Source organism: Bombus huntii, chromosome 13 (genome assembly GCF_024542735.1).
Source record: "Bombus huntii isolate Logan2020A chromosome 13, iyBomHunt1.1, whole genome shotgun sequence".
NCBI classification, from domain to species: domain Eukaryota; kingdom Metazoa; phylum Arthropoda; class Insecta; order Hymenoptera; family Apidae; genus Bombus; species Bombus huntii.
In genome coordinates, this window is record NC_066250.1 from 3,187,174 (window position 1) to 3,201,425 (window position 14,252).

At 37.9% G+C, this 14,252-nt stretch overlaps 1 protein-coding gene across 8 annotated transcripts in view; it reads right to left on the reverse strand.

Annotated features, from left to right (window-relative positions):
• Positions 1-2,858: 2,858 nt before the first annotated feature.
• The window catches only part of LOC126872487 (neo-calmodulin-like), an 83,291-nt gene continuing 71,897 nt past the window's right edge, over positions 2,859-14,252 (reverse strand). For 7 of the 8 annotated variants that reach the window (XM_050632510.1, XM_050632512.1, XM_050632513.1 and 4 more), the window contains 5 exons: positions 13,525-13,558; positions 10,604-10,705; positions 9,044-9,179; positions 8,817-8,965; positions 2,859-8,542 (listed from right to left, as the gene is read on the reverse strand). In XM_050632510.1, the coding sequence (XP_050488467.1) occupies positions 8,511-8,542; positions 8,817-8,965; positions 9,044-9,179; positions 10,604-10,705; positions 13,525-13,558 (453 nt within the window). In that variant the 3' untranslated portion in view covers positions 2,859-8,510. Of the gene's footprint in view, positions 8,560-8,816; positions 8,966-9,043; positions 9,180-10,603; positions 10,706-13,524; positions 13,559-14,252 lie in introns of all 8 variants that reach the window. The other variant, XM_050632509.1, reaches the window with a different exon arrangement.

Below are 14,252 nucleotides of genomic sequence, written 5' to 3' on the forward strand. Positions count from 1 at the left end.
CATGTGCTTTTTGTATCATGATTCTTTCATTATTAAATATAACAAAAAACGGTAATAATTCTTAATCGAACTACAAATCAACGCCAAAGATCTAAGTATCTCCCAGTGTCAATATTCGTGTAATAGATGTTATATTTCAACTTGCAACGCGGTTTATAGAATATCGTTAAGAAGCAAAAAAGAATCACCTGATTACAATTAATGTAGCTTTTGTTATAATCAAATTTATTATGTTTCTGCATTATTGAAAGTGTTGTTGACACCATGGCTGCTATAACGGTCTTTATTTCGTATCATTTCATACTTTTCAGTTACAAGATTGATCTGCAGATTAATTGTCAATAAACGATACGAAAGTAATGAATCATTACACTTAAAACGCGATTATCTTTTGATACGTTTTCATCACTTATCACGAAGTATTTTCTAGCACAACGTAAAATCGCAATAAGATAGTTGCGTGTATGTCACAAACGCCGAATGAAACGCACGGGAACATTCGATCGCATTAGATTTTCGATAATGCCGCGATCTCGGTATAGAGCGTGAGTGAATGCAAATTTGAAACCCATCATTTCATTTAGAAAAAAGAGTCGCTTTTTGCGTAAAGTATTGTAGAATCGACACATCGACGATTTTTAACATTTGAAGTACTTGGATATGAATAAAAATAATAATATTTCATACGATATAGCACTAAGATATTATTAAGAAGCTAATTTGTATGGATGATGGTATTAACTTTTCTGTTAATAAACAATTTCTAAGTCAGACATCTAGAACATCTGTTTAAATATCCCGTGTTGTGCATCTTCTTTTCATATACTTTTAGCGTATTCTACGTAAAAATAGTGAAGGGAGTGGATCTCAGATAAACATCCATTATAAAATGGCTGTATTTAGGGGTAACTCGATACATGTATTACATTCCAGCAGTACACGCCATCACCATTTTATGATGTATTCTAATCTTACAGTACATAACATTACACGTAACATGATTTCATACAGCTAACACCATACATACTGCACTCTCGCCACAATTTCCAGCGCTTCCATTTTTTTCCACTTTACGACGAAACGTGAGTGGAGCAAATCTGATTAAGAACCATCAATCGCAGGTACCGCAGGTAGAGAACAAAATACCTTCTATGAAGATATAAAGGAATATTCGAATAAATGGTCGTAGTAGATTGACAGTAAAGTTAAAAGACGTATAATAACGTTTTATAATAACTAACTGAGAATGTTCTCGTCTTTCATGTTACAATGTTCTTTTCTTTCTATTCTGTGATGGCAAATTTTACCATCCTCTGAATGTTTTAATCAATGAATCTTCATAGTAGAACTTTTTTAATATGAGCTCGAAATTAATCACTGACAATGACACTTTAAAAAGATCAAGGAAATATAATGTTCTCGTAACTTTAGCGATAAATAATAGCCACCTATCTATTAGTCGTATAGAGGTACTCACTCATTCCTTCAACTTAAACGTAAATAATATTTACAGCAGTAATATTGTAATGAACACCACGAGAAATACATTAGTTGTATTGTACGTGCACATTCCTTGTGAGCACTCGCGACGAGATTTAGAGAACAATAGTAATTGTTATAAGTGTAATATATATATATCCTGCTGCTTATAGAGACATTGTAAAGATAATGAAGTAATCGAAGCAAACGCAATATTTACAATGAACGAATAATGCACTGTATAATAATAGATCTCGCTTGAGAGCACGTTTCGTCATAACATAATAATAAGCATTCAGATATTTACTCTAGAAAAATAACGTTATGAACATTCCTTATCGGATGGGAATTAGACATTACAAACGTTATTATAACATTTTTCTAAGTAAAAATATAAATATTCTCATTCACAGTGCGATATCTCCGGTGTAACCTCGCTTGACTTAGTTTTTACGCTATTTTTTTTCTTTTTTTTTTTGATACATCTCAAAGATAATTTTCATTCTTATTACATCTTAACGCATTTCCACGCCGTATCCTCTATCCTCTAAAGTTATTTGCACCCCACGAAGAACCAAAGACCTATCGAATGGCTCTCCCTTTAACTTGCTTCTATATTGGATATACACACGTATATTCGTTTAACTAGCACGACTTGTACTCGTGATCGTTTAATAAAGTAATGAAAGACATTTTCTTATTACAATAATTATTCTTGACCGTCATTGTGTTTGGGTCGGAGTTCCAACGATATATTGTACTGCCTAGCTGCAATGCTACTATGTTAGCTCGCTTTATATTAGGCGAACTGAAGAATACATACGATAGCAGTAGCGAGTGTACGAGGGAAGAATTACAATGCGTGTAGTACCTGGACACCTAAGGAAATTGTTTTAAAATTTGATTCTTCTTTTCGAAAATTTCAATTTTGATCGATACGGTTCGTAAACTGAAGATCGAATAAAATAGATGTAAAAATCTATCTTTTTTGCTGTTGTAAAAAATTCCTTAGATGCCTCGGAATTAACGCGTATAGATGGTAAGGCTTTGCGCCTATTTCGTATGCAAACATAATGTTGGCAAATCAAAGGATTCGCGATGCGATGATTGAGTATCATTTGGAAGTCTCTGTCATTATCTCTGACACTTTGATTAATGTCATTTGCTCCTGACCGTTTTTTATGTACCCTTTAAACGATGGCACGTAACGAACTCCGAACCTAGGAAAAGCGTTGCACGATCATGCAATTCCAAATCTTCTCGATCAAGAAATTCTCTAATCAACGAATCGTGAATCTTCCGGGCTTCAACGATGCAATCGGTATCTAAATGCTTCGATTTTTATAATTTTTTGCGAGTAATGCACGCAATCGGTTCACTTGTCTTTTTTTTTTTATTTAAATCATTCTTCATAATCTTTCTCGATCTCATTGCGAAGCGCGGGTACTTTTACGTCAGCCAATGGATGAAAAATATATATATTTAATTACACTAACAAACAACCGATCCGAGAAACCGCCTCGTCGTAACAACAGTCCGAATCTCTCGAGTACAACGACTTACTGTTGCTTATCAAGATACGAGACGGTCTCATGACTAGTACAACATAGTTACACTTATTTAACGATTACAATTATTATACACCTAAGTTAATGAGGTTTCTTTTTTTCGTATCTAGCAATGTACATATATTTATTTGATTACCTTTGCATCATTCAACTCGTTTGATATCAACTAGTTTTCGTTTCCCCTGTTCTTTTACGCGGTCCTTGATCATTCTTCATGTGGCTCCGGTTTCACATTGTTCGTAAAAAGCCACAAGCACGCGTTCCTTAAGTTCGATTACGGACATTGTTTATAATGTACTGCGAGTATTGAAAAAACTTTTTGAGAAACTTTAGCAAACTTTAGAACAACTGGAATCAACCAAAGCGAAGGACTCGAAGAAATGCATAGGATTTTAGGAAGAGGACAGATGAAATTAATCCATAGAATCTGGATCTTTGAGATTCTCTCGATCTTTCTGAAACAAAGGGATCCTATGCAACTCTCGACTATAACAATTTTAACTTCGACTGTATCAAACCTCTATGAAAATGTTACGGTTCGCTCGCAGTCTACTTCCGACGTAAACGCAACTACTCGTTTAAAATATAGACACATGTTCACAATATAAATTATAACACACAAGCGTATCTATTTCGAACATCTCGTGTTGCCACGCCATTCTCAAATTCTATTAGTACCATAGGATCGATACGAATAAAACAAGCAAAGATAAATTTTTTATAATTTCCTAAAAAAATTTGTCAAGTATAAAATGAAGTGGAACTTTTACAATTATTCTTAGAATTTTCGAAACGTTCATCGTAAAACAAAACACGGCTTATTCAGTTAGATTAGTCTTCGAGTATTTCTCTAACGTGTCGCGGCTCTGATCTACAGATTTACACGACCACGATTAGGCGAATCAATATTTCGACTTATCGGGTGTTCAAAAAACACACAGAATATCGTCGTTGAGCGATTTTATCCGGAAATAATTTCGGGTAGAAGTAACACACACCCTCAGAGGACACAACGCAATCAGCAGGTACGCCGTACAACTAAATCCTACGAACATCCTCCAACTTCGAATAGTGCAGATTAAAATGAAGGAAGACTTGCATATTCCTCTTAAGGACGATTTATATATAATCAATTTAACGCATAATTGCCGTCTCGCGACGAATACAAACGTTGCCGGCTCGTCATTCGGACGCATAATAACTACAATGAAATCTGCCAGCAGAGTAGGATGATATAATATGATATACAATTTGTACACGCACGTATACATTGATGTTAATGTAATATAATATATAGAATAGAATATAACGCGATGTAAATATCTGGCTCGAAGAGTATTCTATAAAAATACTTTTCGATAATCATGATAGGGTTGGGCTGTCTGTCGTTATAATACTTGTCGCCACTCCCGCGTGAAACAAATATTTTAACGCTTAAAAGCTATCATTGATCAAATTTAATGACCATGCTAGTTTCTGTATCTCGCAATGTTATTTATAATCGTTATGAACAATAATCTTTTCCCTTTTTTCGTCTAACATCGAGTAATCAAAAATTATCGATTTACTAATTTGTATCGTTGAATTTATTGATTCTTAAAATAAAAAAGATCTACAAGGGTGAAATTTTTCTTTAATAATAATAGCTTTTAAGGGTTAAAGGCATATCAGAAACAGCTCTGTACTCGGAGGTTTAATCAAAAGGATTTCTTGCATAGTGCGATTTGCAAAGCGGAGTTAATGCATCTTCCGGGAGGGGGAAAGTAGGATATTTATTGCCACAGAGATTTATGGCGAGATAAGTTCGCAAGTAAAAGAACCGTGCAGGCAATCAGAGACCTAGTGAGACCGTGAGTGATCTGTATTAATGAAAGAGGTACCTATTACAGCGCGCGTGACAAGTGTGCGTTTAGTGTCGCCTTGCAAAATGAAAACACTCCCAATGGAGAATTGCAAGTTTCTCTTTTATTCCATGCTCGAACCAATGTGGCGATCGACCCAGCGATCTCAAGGTCTCTGATTCGGCTACGATTTTTGGGAGTGATATATACAGATATTGACGATTCCTTGTACTTGTGTTCAGCATTTGTTGATATTCTTATAGATAATTTTCCTCTAAGACGGAAAGTCGAAATAATAACTCATGGGGTGCAGTGAAATTTCGTGCATCTCATAAATCCAAATGAACCGATCCATTCGTCGCAATCTTTCAACAAAAATATCATATAGTCCGTGAAATAAGTGTATAATGAACGAAGTATGTAGAGAAGTTAAAAGGGAAAGGATTTGAGTGTTTGCAAAATAGATGTAACAGAAAGTGCACTGATTCAAGTAGGATAAAAGCATAATAATTGTAAAGGAAAAAGATCGACAATGTTTAAACTAAACAGCACCTTTCTCGTAACTCCTGCATCATAAAACTTCTCGTTTCTCTATCATTTCATCCTCGCTCTCACCCTTTCTCTCTCTCTCTCTCTCTCTCTTTTTCTTTGACAATCTTTCTACAATCTATCGTCTCGGACACACGTGGCAAAACGTAGGCCTTCTCTCGAGGTAAATCTCGAATAGCTTCCTTTAATAAAATCGTTAAAGATATTGTCTTCGGGACGTTATACATTACTATTTTTTGTCGACTTATAGAGCTCTTTTTATGTTGTAACTGTCGAAGCGTCTTGTTTTATGTTTGCATGTTATAGTTTCCTTATATCCTCCTTTTTGCAGTTTGCATAGTCCGCGGCTTTTTCAATTACGTTGTGCGTAGCTTTGCATCACGCCAATGTCAGACGGTTGAAAACGTAGATCGAACGTATTCAACCCAGAGGAGCTTAACTTTCATCGGTAATAAGGAAAGATGAAAGAGCCGAAAAGGGGAAAAATATTAGACAAAAATGATGAAACTTAAAATCGAAGCAATCGAAATGTTAAGAAGCTGCAACGTTTTATGAAAATTTCCCTTTTTTATGGCAAATATTAATCTTTTCACCGTAAGGCAACGGCATGAGGCAGCCAAAAAGGACGATCGCATAATTAGGTAAGCACATCGAGTTCTCTGAAAATAACCTTTCCCAAATTCTAATCGCGTTATACGGTGTTTGCAGATCTGTAGCTTACCTACCCAGCGGTCGAGCCGAACAACGCAATGTAACTATATGCGTGTTACTTAATTAAAGAACAGAATTTATTGTCTATCTCTATGTGTATGTTGTGTGTACGTTTGTGAAATCACCGCTTCGTGTGACCAACGATTACCAACGATAACAATAGTAATATTCGCATACCATCCTTCGACACGCATCCTTAAGGATAAAACGAATCACCTTTTGTAATAACACGCTTATAAGAGCTCCCCTTATTTATTTTATCCCGTTTATCCGTATCTTCCGTTTCAATGTTTCGTTTATGTACACGCGCTTCATTTTTCCGCGCTTCGACCGACCAACCGATATTTCTTTCTCTCGCTCTCTTTCACTCCTATTTCTCGCTCACTCACGCTCACATTTTCGCTCTCTTTCGTTCTGTCGCTCTTTCTGACACTAATATTTGTTCTTGTTGTTGTATTTTTTTTAAAACCATAAAAATATCAATGCCAGTATACCACCGACGTACGTCGCTAACGTGTATATGTATATATAATATATGTACGTACGTATGTATGTATAAGTATATACTAAATATATATATGAATATCCATAATAACGTTACTTCAAGTATTTCCGGTAGTAACACCATGTATAGGTATATATAATAGGTATGTGTATAATGCATCATTTATTAGGTGTACTTCCTCTATGCGCTAATTAACTATCCTGTATCGCGATCTACGGCTGTGGCTGTCCTATCTTAAGGATCTAAAGGTGCACGACGTAGTACAGTTGGCCTGTGGGTGGGTGAGAATGTCGAGGTTTCAGGCGGACGGTGTTTGGTATAGGAGAGCCGACATGGGTGAAAATCTAGAATTCGGGACTAACAACAAGAGCGGTACACTCACGAGATTCTCAGCTCTTTGTTCGAGCTTAAAAAAAAAAAAAAAAAAAAAAAAAAATGAAAAAGGAAAGAAGAAACGAGAGAAAAAGGAAAATGAGAAAGATTTGGTACAAAAGTTTCTTCGACAAAATTAAGGATCGAGGAATCCCTACGATTGGTGTTTTACATTTAAGGAAAATCCGCTACTGTTGCTTTGATTCTTGCTTTCCAGCGACTGTTTTGGCATGTCGCCATAACATGCGTCTAAAAATTCTGCCATCGAGAGTATATCATCGTTAAAACTAATCTACTTGCCAACGACACTCATCTAAATTTGAAGACAGATCGTTATAGAGCTATCTCGCGTCGAGTCCCGCGGCCAGAATGTTTATGACAATTAATGTTTAAAATCCGACTCGACAACGAGCCGGGAGGATTCGTCTCGTTTACAAGCGAACCTACAAAAATTGGAGGAACAATACCGATCGAACGACAGAAGTGAAGAGGAATGACGAGTTACTCGATCGTTTCACTGTGGTATTCTTCGGTATTCAAAAACTTCGCTACATTCCAATCCCGGCACACGTCCATATCGATCGAATGCGTTACGTTAAAATTGTCTCGACCGATGCACCCCTCAAATATCAAGTTAGCAACATGTAGCAAATATGTCCCAACAGCGTAACTTCTTTTGATGTAACGAACAAGACGACTTCGGTCTAATACCGTTTGTACTTTTCGATGCCACGTATCGCATCAACATTGCGTGCGATTCTACGGTACAATTTTTAGGCCATCGATAGCGATTCGCTGTTGAACGAGATCGTCATGCCAGTAGTATCGTGTAAATGAGATCGGCGAAGGATGGAGAAGGATCGATTGATTCCTAACAATATCAATAACGACGTTGTATAGCATTAATAGAGAGTATAGATAGTAGGTAGGTAAACGCTAAACGAAGCTCAGTTGATTGTTTCGGGAGCGAGCACCTCACTCGTTTTCACGTATAATGTCATTTCGCTAACTTATACTTGTAAAATTAATTCGAAGGAGCGAGGTGTGTATGCGTGTATGCGTGTACAACTGCGGAAGTCACATTGCTGTTTCCTTTACTCACACTCTCTCCACCTTTCTTACAAACTTTCCACCATCGTCAAACATCGCTCATTACTCCATCGCTCGAGACACAGTTTTCATCAGTCTTCCGATATGACTTACCCTCATGCGGGAAAAGAGCTACGAGCCACGTGAATCGATTGAACCCGGGCTTGCTCGTCTTCCTTGTCGAATCAAAGATACATCGGTATTTTATATTTTATGAGCTTCGAAGAGTTTTCAGCTACTTTCCCACATTGTTAGTTTCACGACTTTTCATCGACGTCTCCGATGGCGGAGTTCGAGAGGATGACCATCTTGTTACGATTTCGGGGATTTGATTCTATTCTTCGACGAAGACTTCCGGCAGCTGGATAGCTTCTTGTCCGATCCATGGCCATCGAACTAATTCTTCGACGTCAGGATTGTCACAAATTCTGTGAACACATCGTGTCTTTGCGAGCGAGACGATTTCGTAGACGATAAAATTGAATTCATTTCAAAAGTCAATGATTTTATGATGAGTCATGCGATGCAGTTTGTGGCCATCGAATTATATTTTCTGGATACAATAGGCTATACATGCATACACGTACTACGTTAGATAAATGGCAGACTTGTCTTTGATTAAATATTTGCTAAGTAGATTTAGCTAGATACGATAGAAAACGAGTATGAATAGCTTGTTAATATCGAAGGAGAATAAATTACCTTCATAGTTCACCATTCCGTCGCCATCCAAATCCGCTTCTTTGATCATATCATCCACTTCTTCCTCCGATAATTTTTCTCCAAGATTCGTCATTACGTGTCGCAACTCCTTCGATGAGATCAGGCCGTCGTTGTTTTTGTCGAATACTCTGAGACACACAAGTTTCACTCTTAATATTCACATAGGCCTACAAGAGTATTTTCAACCTTCTAGAACTTTGAAATACCTGAATGCCTCGCGTAATTCGTCTTCTCCATCGGCACCCTTCATCTTTTTTGACATCATCTGCAGGAACTCGTTGAACTCGATGGTACCATTGCCATCTTGATCCACTTCGTTCACCATATCTCGTAATTCTGTTTCTATAAAATCAGAAATCGGTCAAATATAAAGTTTCGTGAACGTTCTTTTGATACCAAGAAGTTATCTCGTTGAAAAATTTAAAATAATTGAATTCTGTCTACAATAGAAACGACTACTGTTCAGAAGATATATTCCGTTTGCGAGATATTCTCAGCATGATGGAATAAGCATATTATGAAAAATAATCTATGTCCAAGCTTATCATCGAATAAAAATCAAGTGATTCTACGAGAACTAGTTTTATTAAGGTTTCAGGATTTCACGATTTAGATACAATTCTTCTGTAATATAATTATAACTTATAGCAGTTACGCAATATGACGAAGAACGGTTTGTTAGAAAAGTTGAGCAATTCCAGAGTAACCTTTTGTTTTCTTAAAAAGAGACAAACATAGACATAGATCATTCGTGTTCTAAGCTCTTTAATTGTCGCTTAAACGCGACATGCGATTTTCTCCATGTCCTCTTTCTAATTCCTGCGTGTAATGCATTCATCGTCGTCTCGTGGAAGACATTTAATTTCCCTTGTAGATCCGGCGAGGAGCAGAGACAGAAGAACTCGACGTGTAGTTAATTACTCGCGTCTGCACGTGCGCCTAATCGTTACAGTTTCTGACTTAGGATCGGCCGAAAGGTAATTTTCCCTAAGCTCTTGTCACAGCCTAGTTTTCGGGAATTCTACCATTTAACTCTCGTCGTCTTTAGAAAACCTTCAAACTGTCGCCCGGGATATTAATTTAGCAAGAACCGCTTTCGAGAAGTTTGCGTTACGCTTCAAACTCTTCGTGCCAGCTTCGCACTCGTACAATTGACAAGCGTTTAAAAACCACGTTACTATTCCTAATATTAAACGTTCATCGAGAGCTAAGTGCTATTTTATAAGATATACTGCGATGATAGCGGGATATATTAGAATTAATTGTCCCTAGAGTTTTGTTCTTTTTAACATATATCGAAACATGTATCATCACGAAAAAGTATTTTATCATTGACAAGATATATTTTAACTAGAAAATTGCATACCATATTTTATGTTACGTTTTATATAAAACTAGAGGTTGTAATACACGTGCTGTACCCCACTGTGATAGAAAACTTGAAACGATACAAATGAAAGAAACTGTGAAGTGACACATGTTGCTCACACTTTGTATTTCGCTGCTCATAATGTCAAAACAAAACAGTCATTGAATTGACTGTATAGAATTTCATGAAGCATCTTTTTGCGTTACTAGCTAATAGACAATACAGCGGTTGGGTTGGCGGTTTAGATTACCGTTATATATTTCGGCCGCGAGTGGATAGCTTTTCGTCAGTTCGTGGCTTCTAGCCAGATCGTGTCTACCTTGATACACGTGGATGGCACGTGGTTGATATTGTACCGAATATTTCCATTCTTCAAATAACGTAACGATTCACTTACCAGACGGCCTCTGTCCCAAAGATCGCATAACCACGCCAAGTTCCGCCATAGTGATAGTGCCATCTTCGTCCTTGTCAAAGAGCATGAACGCTTCCTTGAATTCTGAAGTAATAAATCGCGCGTTAATTCGTCGTTGATGAAAATTGATCGATCATCGTCTATCAAACGATCTGATCTCGATCGTTTTCCCTTCTTAATATTAAAACTGTCAGCGCAACCGAGAGATCAAGTGTCATCTTCGACGCGTTGCATTTCTCTTTAACAGATTCCGTTTGATTGAATCGAACGTTATACATGCTTTTAGTCTCGTTTTCCTACGGCACTTTCGAGATTGGAATGCATCTGGAATTCAGTTTTCAAGCACGAAAATAATTTCTCTCTCCCTGCCTCTCTCTCTCTTTTCCTGCGTTTTCGATGCGACGATTTCTGTAGAAATTCCAGGGGTCGTCCAACCGAGCCGTAAATAACGACGGACGAAAAACTTTGGCGGAAATTTGGCAATAAAACGATATACAACAAATGCTTTTCCCTGTCGTCGTATTGTTGAGAAATCGTGGATTTAGATGTCTATTAATCAACAGCGGTCTGTATGTGTATGTACGTGTGTATGTTCGGTCACGCGTTACAAGTCGTGCAAAGCTAGCTGAGATCGCGCGAGCTTCGGGCAAGTGGCCAGCCACGGCGGACTCGTCGGAGATGTTATAAATTTTCACAACGTCCGGACCGGGCACCGTGTGGTAAAAATGTACGCGCGACAAGAGGGTCGTGAATAGTTTACGAGTCTATGCGTTCGTTAAAGTAGTCTTGTTTGATTCATCAGCGCATCTACGCGAGACAATGCTTCCATCGCCATTGTTGCGCGTTTACCTTTTATCCGACCCATTTCGTCTATTTACTGTCCCTTTCCTTTCTCGCATTCATTCATCAAGAGAGTGTTTGCCTCTGGCTCGATACACAGCTTTTCTATCTGCAGATGACAACGGCATATCGAACTTCCACATTTTTCTAGCGGAAGTTGGAAAATCAGGAAACTCGAAGGACGTCGAAATGAAAGCAAGCGTATCGCGAAGCTAAACACGAACGACCGTGTTCCTCGTGTTATTTCTTCTTTTTTCGCTGAATGTTTGTCAAACAACAAGCGGATTTAAAAGAGTGTCCTCGAATCTCGTGGATGTTAATGCACATCCTCGTCACCGATCAAAAAACAGCTCTGTGGTTCTCTTTAGTTCGTGCTCTTTTTATTTCTTAACGTCGAAATTAATTAGTTAGATTTCTTCGAAGACCAAACTTTCCACGAACAAATTTTATTCCACGTCTCCGAATCTATCTGTTCGGGTAAAATCGTCTTCTTGTCGGTTGTATCGTGACTAGCGAGACACCCGATATAAAAATGGACCACGAGAAAAACCACGATCGTCGTCTGACATACCGATGGAATCCAGTTTGGGAAAATGGAGTTGGTAAACGTCGGGTTCGCCGTTTAATTATAGAGCGAGCGATTGCTCCGTTAGCTGCACGATAAATCACGCGAGGAAACAAATACGTATCACGATTCATAAAAGTCCGGCAGATTATAGCTGAAGTAGGCGAGAACGTGTATGCAGCCGGCAAATAAGAGTTTCTAGACGTCGCCGTTTGATCTTATCGTTTGCCGCATAGATCGGTCTGCATTCACCTTGCGTTTATCACCACGTAAACACCAGACGATACATTAATGTGCATAAACGAGTGGGCAATTTCTCTTTCAGTCGTTTCCCAGGCGCCGCAATCAACGATATCTCGCTCGCGTGCCATCGCAAAAAATTCTAAAAGCTCCTCGTCGCCGAGGAATCAACCACAAGGCCAATGATCGCAGTCACGTGAGACCAAAATACGATCTTTTATGCAACACGTACCAGCTCGAGTGACAGGATATGTACTTACGTAAGGCTACTTTCACAAATTAGACGACCTCTTCCCGTGGCTTTATACAGTCTACCGCTCATAACTATTTGCACACTTTCGAATTACTGTGAATACGCGATTAAAGAAATTGCTACATCGTCTTCGTTTAACGCGATTTCAAAATCGCTTTAAAAGACTCCGTACACGTGTATATGACACTAGGATTAGATACAAATTTCGTTCCGCTAAAACCTTCCTTGACATTTATCCAAAAGCAAGTCGATTTCTTAATCCGAGGGAATTTGTATAATTACGTCGAACACTTAATAACGAGGATCCGTAATAATTCTTTTATAAAAGCTAATACAAATAATAGTAAAAAATAAGATTGATGAAAGGACTAAATTAGGCCCGGGGACGAAATTTGGACCCCCTGAAATATTGGAGGTGCGGAAACATATTGTCAATAGTAATTGGAACATACGAAACGAACAAGAGCAGATTTAATTCAGTCGTGACACGCGAATGTACGCACTCCTACTATATACAGATAAACTAAGCTACATTCTGATTCTACAAGAAGGTAGCAGTGCTTCCAGTTATTAATTTGCGAAAATGAGGAAAATGTGGGCATTTTCGAGAATTACGAACGACAGCATAGACGTAAAATACTTCGGCACAGATTAATTTAATAGCCGCGTCACTCCGAGGCAAGATTAAACCACGCTTTTGTATACAAGCGAGTAATTTTTCACGTTCCCTGGAACGGAAATCATCAACAGCTTCTCTAATTTGTGAAACGTCGAGTGCCGGGGAAACGCATTATGCGTGTGAAAAACTCCGTTCTACTCGTTAACGTACGGTACGTTCACAGACACTTGAATTCTCGGTTGGAAAGTTTTCGAAGCACGATATTAAACGAACGAGAATATCTCTCGCTTTCACTTTTGGTATTCAGAGGTACGAAGCGTTAAAATCATTTTACTACGCGATAAGGAAAGCGTGAATGGTAAAGTTGATATCGAAGATCCACTTACCGGCCACTTGATCCTCCGTGAGTCCATATTCAGACTGAAAAGGAAAAAAAGACACGGGGTAAGTTAAATTAGAGGATCGTCAAAGTAGTTTACGATCCGGTGGCGTTTATGTTTGATGTTAATTGAATGATTAACACGGTTTAAACTTCAGCGTAATGTCCCATCAAAACTTAATATGTACTGGTGGCTGCCGCCATCGCATGTTGTACTCCTGTTTGCAGAATCATGCCAATTTCAGTCGAAGTATCATTAATTTAATCAAATTAACGGCGGCATAGCTTCCTCCGCGGTAATTGCCATATTGGCTTATTAATTTTTTCTCGAATCGTAGTGCGTAATGAGATCGGATTATAGAATGCCATTTGATTCGTCAAAATGTCAATCAACTGTTTAAAAGTATCAATCGAGAACTGTCGAATAGAATACAGGAAATTTCACATTCTAAGAATCATCGTACGTAACGCAATTATCAATAGGCCGCGTCAAATATAATATTAGAAATTTTATATTTCGAATGTCATCAAAAAGTAGTTCTATCCTTCTTATCTTGTTTTTTTCTTGGTGATAAAATCACATTTTGAAGGAATTACGTTAAAAAATGGCTGTCTTTTCTCACAAAGTCGAAATAAGGTGGTTCTCGTGACTTGAAAGTGGTTTGCTGTTTTTCTTGTCTCAAACCACTTTCATGGCTATTTTTTTCGTCCATAGTCTCCTTTCTTGCTGATTTC